At 49.8% G+C, this 13,559-nt stretch overlaps 1 protein-coding gene across 1 annotated transcript; it reads left to right on the forward strand.

The window, feature by feature from the left end:
* Window positions 1–1,324: 1,324 nt before the first annotated feature.
* Window positions 1,325–13,559, forward strand: LOC127786304 (putative disease resistance protein RGA4). The gene is made up of 3 exons (XM_052313661.1): window positions 1,325–3,605; window positions 10,887–13,014; window positions 13,154–13,559. The coding sequence occupies exon 1, from the start codon at window positions 2,567–2,569 to the stop codon at window positions 3,578–3,580; it is 1,014 nt and encodes a 337-aa protein (XP_052169621.1). The 5' UTR covers window positions 1,325–2,566; the 3' UTR covers window positions 3,581–3,605; window positions 10,887–13,014; window positions 13,154–13,559.

A 13,559-nucleotide genomic window follows, 5' to 3' on the forward strand; every position in this document is an offset into this window, starting at 1 on the left:
ACCGTAATGGGTTTGGATCCAGTGGAGTTGAAGCGGTAGATTTAGCTAAATCTCTACTATATATTTTTTTCTACGGCTGAGAAGAAGCCACATCTCCTAATTAATTCTGTCAATCAGATGGATTTCAAGGAAAATTATTTTCTTGACATTTAGCAATGATAACGTTGCAACCAACAAAATTAACAAAAAAAGGGACTAACCCCAACAACCATTAATTTTACATGTACATAGTTTCCTATCAGCAAAATTCAATTTTCCATGACGAGCTTATATAACATCATGAGAAAAATGGATGGACACAAAACCTGTCACCAAGCTAGCTTCTCTTCTCATCCCCTTTAGCTTCTTCCTCTTCCCCTTTCCCATATTACAATTCCTTCGAATCGTCTTTTCCCTCGAATCTCCTGTATTCTGTAGCCCTCCACTAAGTAGGGATTACTCTTAATGGTGGATTAGAGGTCGTCCATGCATCGATCTGTAGCTGCAGCCCCTATGGACATGATCTACGTCCAGATCTTGAGCTGCAGCCCATCCTTGCCTTGTCTCAGTCCACACAACTTCGTTTTTCTTTGACAAGATAGTCCTGATGGAATTTCCATGACATTGACATATAAGGAACAATTTTCCTAACGGGTTTTACTTTTGTATCCTGATAGGTTTTGATCATCAGAACTAATATGGTTTCTAGTAGTGCCTTCTCCTCCAATTCTAGTGAGGCTACTCCTTTTCTTCTATGGCGCTGGCGATGCCCTAACTCTGATTGAGCACACCAATTCCTCAAACTTCACTCTAGATTTAGCACCGTGCGCAAGCAGTCAAGCAGTTGGGGGAGAAAGTGGTGGTGCATGACACGTGAGCCCCACAAGTTTTTTTTTCTTTTGCTAGCTAAATGCCACGTAGATCGATAAGCCAACACTGTGGACCTGGTCAACGCATCACTTCAGCCAAAAACCATTCTGAAAATATTTGAGAAGTTGATTTACGCTGATTTTAATAGCTAAGGTATATATGGGCCCTGTTTGGGGAGCTTTTCCCAGCTGTAGCTTTTTCCAAAAGCTGCTTCTGCTAGAAGCTGCCCCAAACAGTCCACAGCTTCTGAGAATCTGTAGTTACAGGCTGGGTTTCAGAGCTTTTCCAAATTCTCAGAAGCTGGTTATCAAACAACTGCTTCTTAGAATTTAAAGCTCCCCAAACAGGTCCATGGTCAGGGAGAGCAAAATCAAACTCCAGTTATAGTTGAGGGAGGTAAAATAAACTTTATCCGGTTAAAAAAGATCTGCGCTTGGATGGGCCGTAAAAGCCTCTTCGCCTCCTCGTCTCGCCGCATTGCCCAAGACCAGCCCTGCCACGTGCGCAGCCACCGGCGAGTCGGCGGCGACCTCGCTCTCCGGCCTTCTCTCCCCCTCGCCATCGCCGGCCGCGATGCGCAACTCCGGCGAACTGATCCTCCCGGGTTGCCCGCCCCCGATCCGCGTCTTCTCAGCCTCCATTCACCGTCGGTGTGGTGGCTTGGCTTCGCTCGCATCACCTCACCTCGCCCTCGTCGCTGGCGTCGCTCAGATTCGATCCACCTTCTGATGATCCCCTTCCCCCAAATCAATAGTCCTGTTCCATTTGTTTTTTCGGTCTTGAACTATTAGATTGTTCCTCTGATTCTTGATGCTAGTATATTTATTTATAGCTGTATAGTTTCAACTTAATGTGCACTGCATATTTATGATGGATAATGCAATGTTCATGGCTTGATGCAACCACAGAGTTATTAAGACCTTTGTTGATGTTCTTCTCCCAAACAGCATGTATACAAGGGGGTTTGATTTTCATTTCACTGTCACCTTTGGTAACCAACAATTGCAGTGGTAAGTTTATTAAGGGTTAAAATTTTCCAGTTTATCCCAAGCAGGCCAGTTATTTAGTAGTTTTAATCCAGTGCAATTAAAAGAAGTTACCCTACTACTACATTTTCCTTCTTCTACTGTGTGATTGTTTTTTTGGTCGTGTGTGCTTTGGTGTAGAAGCCGGATGCTTTCATTTTCTAAATGAAATCCCCATAATCTAGTATCAGTGTACTAAAGGAAAATAATACTACAGATACAACTTTCTACTATGGTATAACCCGTTTACAGACGAGAAACCGATGTGTGATCGCACGAAGATAAGCACAATAACCCTTTTCCACCTTTTCCCTTTGATTAGTGAATCTTTATGTTATTCTTGTTTTTGATGCTTTTCACACGAAGATAACCTTTTCTTTTTGTACAGAATAACCAAAGCAAAAGAAGAGTGGTTGAGTGCATGTCGGAGAGAGTGTGTGCCTATATTCCTGAGGATTGATGTTGTGGCAAGGTAGCTGGGCAGGACAGGCATCGGTTCCATGCTCTAGTTTCAAGGAAGACATTGCTCCAAGTGCACGGTGGCTGCTTTTGCTGCGATAATCCCATAACATACATCAACGGAGCCGACCGATGTAAGAAGCCAACATTAAACACTGCTAGTTACCAGCAGAGCCACCCTGAAAAGCTGAAAGCAAGAAAAAATCTGAGAGAAGAGCAAGCTGACATACATCATGGAGATGATCCTGGATGCCCTTGCATCCTACCTCGGCGAGCAGTTCGCCAAGATGGTGAAAGACGAGGCAGGGATGCTGCTTGGCGCTTCTGGCGAGGTCGAGAAGCTGACAGGCACGCTGAGCAGGCTCAAGAAGTTCCTGGCCAACGCGGAGAGGCGGCACATCACCGATGCCAAGGAAGGAGAATATGTGCATGAGTGGGTGAGGAAGCTCAAGGATGCCATGTACGACGCCACCGACATCGTCGATGACGTTCATCTCAAGTCGGAGCAGCGGCGCGAGCGGTATGCGTCTCCGTATCCAGGCAGCTGCTCCAACTCCTCCTTGCTCTGGTGCTTGCAGGATCCCCTCTTCGCCCACAGGATCGGAAGCCGAGTGAAGGAGCTCAATGAGAGGATGGATGGCCTCTTCAAGCAGGCTGACACTGACCGACTCAAATCCAGCTCAACCCCTGGCAACCCTCATAGTGGCAACCCTAGGAGGACAGCCCCCGGGATCATCCACGAAGACATCGTTGGTGACAAGATTGAAGAAGATAAGAGGATGCTGGTGGACTGGCTCATCAACCATGACAAGAAGTATCTGGTGGTTGCCATCCAAGGCGTCGGTGGGATCGGCAAGACCACCCTTGCCAAGAAGATCTTCGATGATCAGGCGATTCAAGACACCTTTGATGTAAAGATATGGTTGAGTGTCACTCAGGACTTCAATGAGGCTCATCTTCTCAAAACCACCATTGCCATGGGAAAGTCAGATAAGCAACAAATCCCTGCCGTTGAAGACATGGCCCTGCTTGAGGATGCCCTGGTGGAAGCCCTGAGAGGTAAGATGCTGTTGCTGGTAATGGACGACATGTGGACTGAGAAGGCATGGGACAATGGGCTCAGAGTCCCAATCACCAAAGCCTGTGCTCCAGGGACTTGTGTCCTTGTAACCACAAGAAATGAAGATGTTGCTATAAGTGATGAAAGCTGCTCACACGCACCAAGTCACCAAACTAAGACTCGATGATTCCTGGACATTGCTCCAGAAACAGGTTAGGGCAGCAGATCTATTAATTATATGACTCTGCTTGATAGCTAGCTCATTCAATATCATGGTTAGCTCTGCACACACAAGAAAAGAATATCATGGTTAGCTAGGTACTTCTTTTCTAATCAAGCTTGGTCAGTATGACTCCTGTTTTATAAATGTTTCTGTGTCACATTCCTTTTGTAGTCAATCCGGCTTCATCAAAGTCAAGCAGTGTACGTAATCAATAAAACTAGTAAGATTACCTCTGCACGTTTTACAGATATTACCGGACATAGGTGGTAAAGGTGGTTCCATGAGAACTTCTGAAAAATTCGTCCCAATTTTTGTCTTCAACGCACAGAAAGAATCGTGTAATCCATTTTTTTACTTAAAACAGCAGGAGAGCCTCTTACTGTGCTATATTAATATATAGATAATACTTACACTATATTTACTACCACGGGGCAGATTAATAGTACTGCACAGGTTTCACTCTTTAGGTTTCTCTTAATTTGGGATTCAATTTCCATGAGGAAAATTTTTATTGAATTATATACACAAGTCAGTTCACCAAAAACTCAATTTTCCTCATATTTCAATGCTGTTTTCGAGGAAAAAAACTCACACTTGAATGCTTTCCTATTATGTAGGAATAAGTCTTGGCTGGTTGGTCTTGGTCTTGTGGTGCTTTTTCTTGCTTTTTAGCTTTCTAGGACAGCATCTCTACTTTCAGTTTGGATGCTCTAGGACAGCTAGGACAGCAGTTTGTTGAGATGCTCTAGGACAGTTTGTTGGGATGCTCTAGGACAGTTTGTTGGGATGCTCTAGGACAGCACCCTATTGCCCTAGCATGGCTACTACAAGCAGCTATAAATATGTACCCAATCCTCTTTGGGAGGATATGGCTTTGTGTTTTGTGAATGAAGAAAACCAGAAAATTGCCCCATCTCGAGTGCCATCCTCTTCTCAATGAGAGTAACCATTGAAATTCTAACATCTGGTATCAGAGCCACACTTTCCTGTAAGCTAAACATCTCTTGTTCCACCCCTTCCCAAGCTCGGTTGAGCTCTAAGCCAGCAGCAGCAGCAGCACCGGCTGCTCCTCCTTCCCCGTTCCCTTCCCCCTCTCCAGGCAGCAGCCCCCTGGAGGTGCGCCATGTCCGACGTTCGGTCTCGGCGTTCGGTCGCCTCGAGCACTCGGCGTCAGCAGGACGCCGAGCTCGCCGCAGCAGAAGAGCGCAGGCGAGCAACGGCTTAGACCGCTGCAGCAGCAGCGAGGGCGGCCAGACTGGCGGCAACGGAGTTGGCAGCAGCCGGGGCGGAGGCGGAAGCAGAGGCGGCGGAAGATGCGGCACGTGTGGCGGAGGTAGAGGTTGAAACCTTGCGCAGTAGCATCAACGGCTCCATCGCCGGCGACAGCACCGCCGACAGGGAGCTTGAGGAGCTGGCAAGAGGAAGGGCACGGGAGCGGGCAGAGCGGTGGGCAGCAGCCCACCTCCACGGCGGCGGCCCAAGGGACCGCGCGCTCGCCGATGGGAACCCAGACGGGCGCGGGCGTGCCGGCGGCAGCCCGGAGCCCGCGCGCGGCCTTCGCAGGCAGCGCGGCTCTCCCTCCCCTGACCGACTCCATGGCCACCACGGCGTCCAGACGGTGGTCAGGGACTTTGGTCCCGGCTGTGGGTGGCCTACCCTCACCAAAACCAACTACATTGAGTTGGCCGCGGTGATGAGGGTGAGGCTCGAGGTGCAGCACATGTGGGAGGCAGTCCGGTACGGCGACGTCGACTACGACGAGGATCGGCAGGCACTGGATGCCCTCATCGCTGCAGTCTTGCCCGAGATGCAGTTCTCGCTTTCCCAGAAGCGGACTGCCAAGGAGGTCTGGGACGCCATCGTTGCGGCACGCATCGGCAGCGACCGCGCCCGCAAGTCCACACTGCAGGCACTCCGCAAGGAGTGGGAGAACCTGGCCTTCAAGCCAGGTGAGGATGTTGATGACTTTGCCCTCCGTCTCAACACTCTTTTGCAGAAGATGGTGCAGTACGGTGACGACACCTACGACGAGGAGAGAGCTGTCGAGATGCTCTTCCGCTGCGTCCCAGAGAAGTACAGGCAGATCGCTCGCTCGATCGAGTCTCTGCTGGACCTCTCCACGATGTCGATCGAGGAGGCGTTAGGTCGCCTCAAGGTCGTCGATGGTGATGAGCCACAGCCCCTCTCGGGGCCTATCACCATTGGCGGGAAGCTCCATCTCACTCGGGAGCAGTGGGAGGCCTCTCAGGGTGACGGGATGAAGGGGGAGTCTTCTCCCTCGATAGGCGGCCGCAAGCCGCGCAAGGCGCGTGGAGGTGTCCAGCTGCGGTGGGCGCGAAGACGCGCCGAGGGTGGCGCTCGCAGAGGCGCCCAGGGTGGCGCCGCCGGCAACCACAAGCCGGCACGAGACAACACCTGCCGCAACTGTGGCAAGCTTGGCCATTGGGCCAAAGACTGTCGACAGCCACGACGTGGCCAGGCCCACGTCGCACAGGTAGAGGAGGAAGAGCCGGCTCTGCTCCTGGCACACGCAAGCATCGAGCTACCCCCAGCGACACCGGCCACAGCGGCTTTCCTCCACCTTGATGAGCCGAAGGTGCTCGTCTCCCTCTGCAACAGCTCCAGCAATGACAAGGCTGATGGGTGGTACCTCGACACCGGTGCCACCCATCACATGACCGGCCGACGGGAGTTCTTCACCGAGCTTGACCCCAGCGTCCGAGGCTCCGTCAAGTTTGGGGACGCCTCCGGCGTGGAGATCAAGGGCGTCGGCTCCGTCACCTTCATCGCCAAATCCGGTAAGCACAGGCTGCTCACCGGAGTCTACTACATCCCCGCGTTAAGGAACTCTATCATCAGCGTGGGGCAGCTGGATGAGAACGGCTCACACGTGTTGGTCAAGCACGGAGTCATGAGGATTTGGGATCGCCGCCGTCGCCTTCTTGCCAAGGTAACCAGAAGCACTAATCGACTCTACATCCTCAGCGCGCAGGTCGCACAACCAGTTTGCTCGTCGCTCGTCGAGACGACGAGGCGTGGCAGTGGCACGAGTGTTTCGGGCACCTCCACTTTGAGGCCCTGAAGCGGCTCAGCGCCAAGGAGATGGTGCGAGGCCTGCCATGCCTTGACCACGTGGAGCAGCTCTGCGACGTCTGCGTGGTGACGAAGCAGAGACGGCTCTCCTTGCCCCAGCAGACGAGCTTCCGAGCCAAGGAGCGGCTCGAGCTCGTGCACGGGGACTTGTGTGGCCTAGTGACACCGGCCACACCAGGAGGACGACGTTACTTCCTGCTGCTCGTCGACGACCTCTCCCGCTACATGTGGGTGATGGTCCTCGGCAGCAAGGGAGAAGCTGCGGACGCCATCAGGCGCGCGTAGGCTGCTGCAGAGGCGAAGTGCGGCCGCAAGCTGCGCGTGCTGTGCACCGACAACGGCGGCGAATTCATGGCAGCTGAATTCGTGTCGTACTGCGCTGATGAGGGCATTCAGTGCCACTACACCGCACCGTACAGCTCGCAGCAGAACGGCGTCGTCGAGCGGCGCAACCAGACGGTTGTGGGGATGGCTCGGGCTCTCCTCAAGTAGAGGGGGATGCCGGCCATCTTCTGGGGAGAGGCGGTGGTGACGGCCGTCTACATCCTCAACCGCTCGCCCACGAAGGCCCTCGACGGCAGGACACCGTACGAGGCCTGGCATGGGCGCAAGCTTGGCCACATCGGCAAGCTCGACGACAGGAGCACCCCAGGAGTGTTCATCGGCTACGCGGAGGGCTCGAAGACCTACCGCATTCTCGACCCGGAGACACAGCGTGTGCGCACGGCGCGCGACGTAGTGTTCGACGAAGGGCGAGGGTGGGTATGGGACAAGGCGGTGGACGATGGTTCGACTCTGACGTACGACTTCACTGTCGAGTAGTCCACTTCGAGGGAGCTGGGGGAGTAGGCAGCTCTTCCTCACCGAGCGTGCCTACCCCAGTCCCCGAGCCTCCACCAACTCCGGCAGCGACACATTCTCGAGCTTCGACTTTGGCTGCGACGACTTCTTCGCCAGCACCACCACAGCCGGCGACCCCACGCACTCCAGCACCAACAGCCACTCCCCTGGGCATGTCTACTCCGACGCCAGCTCGTGTTGAGCGCAGCCCGGTGGAGTTAGCTACTCCGCTCTCGATGACGGGGAGCGCATCGACGCGTACCACGACGGCGAGCAGCTCCGGTACCGTACGATGGAGGACCTTCTCGGCGACCAGCCGGTGCCGGGACTGGTGCCCCGCGACCTGGAGGCGCAGTTGCACCTTGCGTGCGACGACGGTGAGCCTCGGTCTTTTGCAGAGGCCGAGAAACACGCAGCGTGGCTTGCCGCGATGCAGTCGGAGATGGACGCGGTTCAGGAGAACCGCACCTGGGAGCTTGCTGACCTCCCTCGTGGTCACCGCGCGATCACCCTTAAATGGGTGTTCAAGCTGAAGAGGGATGAAGCCGGAGCCATCGTCAAGCACAAGGCTCGCTTGGTGGCACGCGGTTTCGTGCAGCAGGAGGGGATCGACTACGACGATGCCTTTGCTCCCGTGGCACGGATGGAGTCCGTGCGACTCCTTGCGCTGGCTGCTCAGGAAGGCTGGGGTGTCCATCACATGGACGTCAAATCGGCGTTTCTGAACGGCGACTTGAAGGAGGAGGTCTACGTACACCAACCACCGGGATTTGTGATCCCCAGCAAGGAGGGCAATGTGCTACGCTTGCGGCAGGCACCGAGGGCGTGGAATGCCAAGTTGGATTCCACGCTCAAGGGGATGGGCTTCGAGCAAAGCCCGCACGAGGCGGCCATCTACCAGCGGGGCAATGGAGGAAATGCCTTGCTGGTGGGTGTCTACGTCGACGACTTGATCACCGGCACCAAGAATGCGGAGGTCGCGGCGTTCAAGGAGGAGATGAAGGCCACCTTCCAGATGAGTGATCTGGGGCCTCTCTCTTTCTACCTGGGGATTGAGGTGCATCAGGATGATTCCGGGATCACGCTTCGACAGACCGCATACGCCAAGCGCGTTGTTGAGCTGGTTGGGCTCACCGATTGCAACCCAGCTCTCACTCCGATAGAGGAGAGACTGAAGCTGAGCCGTGATAGCACGACGGAGGAAGTGGATGCTACACAGTACCGGCGTCTTGTGGGGAGCCTTCGCTACCTCACCCACACACGGCCGGACTTGGCCTTCTCCGTCGGCTACGTCAGTCGGTTCATGCAGCGACCGACAACGGAGCACCAGCAGGCTGTGAAGAGGATCATCTGCTACGTTGCGGGGACTCTCGACCATGGTCTCTACTACCCGAGGTGTCCTGGCAAGGCACACTTCGTCGGGTATAGCGACAGCGACCACGCCGGTGACATCGACACCAGCAAGAGCACGAGCGGGATTCTCTTCTTCCTTGGCGAGTGCCTTGTTAGCTGGCAGTCAGTCAAGCAGCAGGTGGTGGCCCTGTCTAGTTGCGAGGCCGAGTACATGGCGGCCTCCGCCGCTTCGACCTAGGCGCTCTGGCTTGCTCGACTGCTTAGTGATCTCCTCGGCAGAGATACTGGAGCGGTGGAGCTTAGGGTGGATAGCAAGTCCGCTCTGGCCCTGGCAAAGAACCCCCTTTTTCACGAACGGAGCAAGCACATCCGGGTGAGGTACCACTTCATCCGAAGCTACTTGGAGGAATGGAGCATCAAGGCGAGCTATATCAACACCAAGGACCAGCTTGCGGATTTGCTCACCAAGCCCCTTGGGAGGATCAAGTTCCTTGAGCTTTGCTCCCGGATCGGGATGGCTCAACTTTCCCACAAGACGACGCACAAGACTTAGGGGGAGAGTGTAGGAATAAGTCTTGGCTGGTTGGTCTTGGTCTTGTGGTGCTTTTTCTTGCTTTTTAGCTTTCTAGGACAGCATCTCTACTTTCAGTTTGGATGCTCTAGGACAACTAGGACAGCAGTTTGTTGAGATGCTCTAGGACATTTTGTTGGGATGCTCTAGGACAGTTTGTTGGGATGCTCTAGGACAGCACCCTATTGCCCTAGCATGGCTGCTACAAGCAGCTATAAATATGTACCCAATCCTCTTTGGGAGGATATGGCTTTGTGTTTTGTGAATGAAGAAAACCAGAAAATTGCCCCATCTCGAGTGCCATCCTCTTCTCAATGAGAGTAACCATTGAAATTCTTAACATATTATGAGCACTTCAACACTTTCTGTAATGCTGTTGCAGGTTAGATTCGAACTATTGACCTTTTAGCTCTGATATAACATTGAGTTCTATATGTCAGTCAGTTTTGCCAAGGGTATAGAATCGAATGAATAGCAATTATTGTTGTAGCCCAAAATTGCACCTGACGTCTCCAAAACCATACACATCCTGAGAAGGGGTTACTTGTGATCTAGCTGCTGTAGTGTGTCTGGACTGAATAAATCGGACTACCACAATAGTTTGGAGGTAATTTGGAATTTATCCTAAATGTTAACCATAGAAACTAGATTCAAATTAATAACACTTACAACTAAATTAATCTCGGTAAATATCTCATGGAGTCATGGTGGATCGATCTAACTTATGTTCTCGAAGCATGCTTATATTATTGTCTGATTGATATGATATATCCATATCTATCTTCCATGAAACACGATCATCAGAGATGATTTAGAAATAGCATCTTGATATATAAATAGTTTACAAATAAGTCATACTCACAGATCAGTATAAATAATTGGAAGAGATTCATAAATATGATTCGTGATAGATTGACTGCCTCTATGGGCATATCGCCAACATGGCCGGCAGGATAGGTGGTGGCATGGTTACACAAGGTACATAAGTATATAGTGTTCTTTTGGATGGCCAAAATAGTTGACTGAATGGTGCCTTCGATGCATATATCCTTGATTGGTGGCTTGTTGAACATCTCAGATATGTGATTTCAGCAGCACCTATGAAATAAAGTAGTTTCCCCTTGGCAAATTATCAAAAATCAAAAGTCACCACGGCACTGTTACAAGTCTGGCTTATATTTCTTTTAACAAATTGTGCCTTTTATTTTACTCTAGAATGTGGAATTGTTGATTAATTAAGGAATTTCTATAACTGTTTCTCATCATGAGAAAAGTGAGTAAGCACAATAAGGCTCTCTGTAACTCAAATTTTACACAATAATGTAGACAAGGAAATAAGCACAATTATTTTACACAATAATGTTTCAAGTTATGGTTCTATTTTGCTCATATTATACGTTTTTGTTTGTCTAGGCTGCCTTGAGTGTATCAGAGATCGAGATAGTACAAGAATGTGGGATGAAAATTGCAGAAAAATGTGATGGTTTACCACTGGCAATTAAAGTAATAGGAGTTGTCTTATGCAAGAAAAATGCAACAAAAAATGCTTGGGAAGAGGTTTTACGCAATCAGATATGGTCAAAAATGGGACTTCCTGAAGAACTAAACAAGGCAATATACCTGAGCTATGAAGATCTGAGCCATAACTTGAAACAGTGCTTTGTGTATTACTCACTATTTCCTAAAGATGAAATCATTGGTATTGACAAAATTGTTTCCATGTGGATAGCTGAAGGATTCATTGGTAAAGATGGATATTCCGCACAGTCAGCTGGTCTAGATTACTACAAGGAGTTAATCAAGAGGAATCTTTTAGAACCTCAGAATGACTACTACAATGAAGAACATTGTATCATGCATGATGTTGTACACTCCTTTGCTCAGCATGTTGCCAGGGATGAAGCACTGGTGCTTCGGGACCCACAAAACAATGGAATTCTCTCTTCATCAAAATTTCGTCGGTTATCTATATCAACAGAGCAAATAGAGTGGAGCAATTTACAGAATCAGCATTGTCTAAGAACATTGATATTGTTCGGAAACATCAAGTTGAAACCTGGCGATTCCTTGAGAATTCTTCCATCTCTACGGACAATACATGTAAGGAGTTCCAATTTTTCTATATTGCAGGACTCCTTGTGTCACCTTAAACATTTGAGATACTTGGAGCTAAGGTACACAGATATATCTGCACTGCCCCGCAACATTGGTAGGATGAAGTTTTTAGAGCACATTGGTGTTCGTGGCTGTCACCGGTTGTCAAAACTTCCCAGCAGTATCATAAAGCTAGATAATTTGAGACACCTCAGTATTGATGAGACAAAAATAAGAGCTATTCCAAGGGGTTTTAGCAGACTATTAAATTTGGATGTGCTATGGGGGTTTCCGGTTCATGGTGTTGCTCAGGGCACTGCAAAGCATTACTGTACATTGGAAGATGTTGGCCCTCTTTCGCAGCTTAGGAAGCTTAAATTAAAAGGTCTGGAGAATGCACCTTCTAAATCGGCTGCACTAGCGGAACTTGGAACCAAGAGTAGGCTGACATGCCTGGAGTTATGGTGCTCAAATGATGAGACCAAAGATGCCATCGTCACGGTTGCGCAGGAACAAATTAAGGAGTTGTTTGATCTACTTCGCCCTGCAGAATGCTTAGAGGAGCTAACTATTGGAGGCTATTATGGTGACACGGTCCCAGATTGGATTATGCCAGAGGCAGCCATTTTTAAGGATTTGAGACGGCTAAACCTACAAAACTTGGTTTCTTGTATTCAACTCCCAGATGGTTTAGGTCAGCTCCCCAATTTGGACTTTTTCGTAGTCGATGATGCACCCTGCATCAAGCAAATTGGACATTGCTTGCTCTTTGAACAAGGACAAAGAAATATGGACAACAAGAAGAGTTCAAGGCATGTTGCATTTCCAAAGTTACATGAGTTGCATCTTAAGGGGATGATGGAATGGAATGAGTGGACATGGGAGAAGCATGTGGAGGCCATGCCTGTTCTAAGCGTGCTTCATGTCAAAGACTGCAACTTGAGCCATCTTCCTCCTGGACTTCCTTACCAGGCAAGGGCTTTGAAGAGATTATGAGTAATAAATGCTCGGAACCTAAACTCCGTGGAGGGTTTCAGCTCGGTTGTCAAGCTTGAAGTCTATGGCGACCCTAATCTCGAGAGGATTGTTGATCTTCCAAGCCTGCAAAACCTAACCATTGTGAACTGTCCAAAGCTGATGTTGTTGGATGGTGTTGCATCAGTTCAGATCATGGAACTTGGGGACCACGGGATGGAAACGCTCCCCGAGTACCTGCGACATCTGACGTTACGACATTTGAAGATTGTTTGCAGCTTGAATCTGCTCAGGTTGATGTCGACCAAGCATGATGCAAGCAGGTCAGAGTGGGAGAAGATCAGCCATATCATGCATGTGGAGGGATTCGCTAGCGATAACGGCGACGGCATCTTGAGATGGTACATGTCCTACACAAGAGATCCATACAACCTGGAGACAAACTTACAAGCAGATAGCTCCACACCACCAGGTACATGCATGGTTTTGTTCATTACGAGTAAATTAACTCCCCTTTGCCATGCAATACATATGGCATTCTCATTATATCAATCCAGAAACTAAGCGAACTGTAAATTTATTCTCTATCTGTTCTATCCGTATGTGTTCAGAAGGTGCATCAGAATAAAATGCGAAGTTGAGGGAAGAACGCGATCGTGATGGGAAGGATCAACAGGTAAATTAATCATGAAATGCCTGATTCGGCCAAGATGATGCCTGCTAACTCAGCTCGTTGAGGATTTCTCTTATTCTTGTGCACAAGAAGGTGATGGAAGAATTGGCATGGGAGGCAGGAGGATTGAGGCCATGAATTCTATCACACTTAAAAATATATCATTGGCCCAGGAAGTGCCAAATTTCTCAGTTTTTATACTCCTACTACATAGCGAAAGTACTACTTACAAAAGAAAACACTGTAAATAAGAACAGTTGTGTTCATATGCAAACAGAAACTATATATATTATCAGCAGAAGTAATTTATGTCACAAAATTTAGGGCACTTTTACTGTTTTACA

The sequence above is a fragment of the Oryza glaberrima genome, chromosome 10, assembly GCF_000147395.1.
Source record: "Oryza glaberrima chromosome 10, OglaRS2, whole genome shotgun sequence".
Lineage (NCBI taxonomy): Eukaryota > Viridiplantae > Streptophyta > Magnoliopsida > Poales > Poaceae > Oryza > Oryza glaberrima.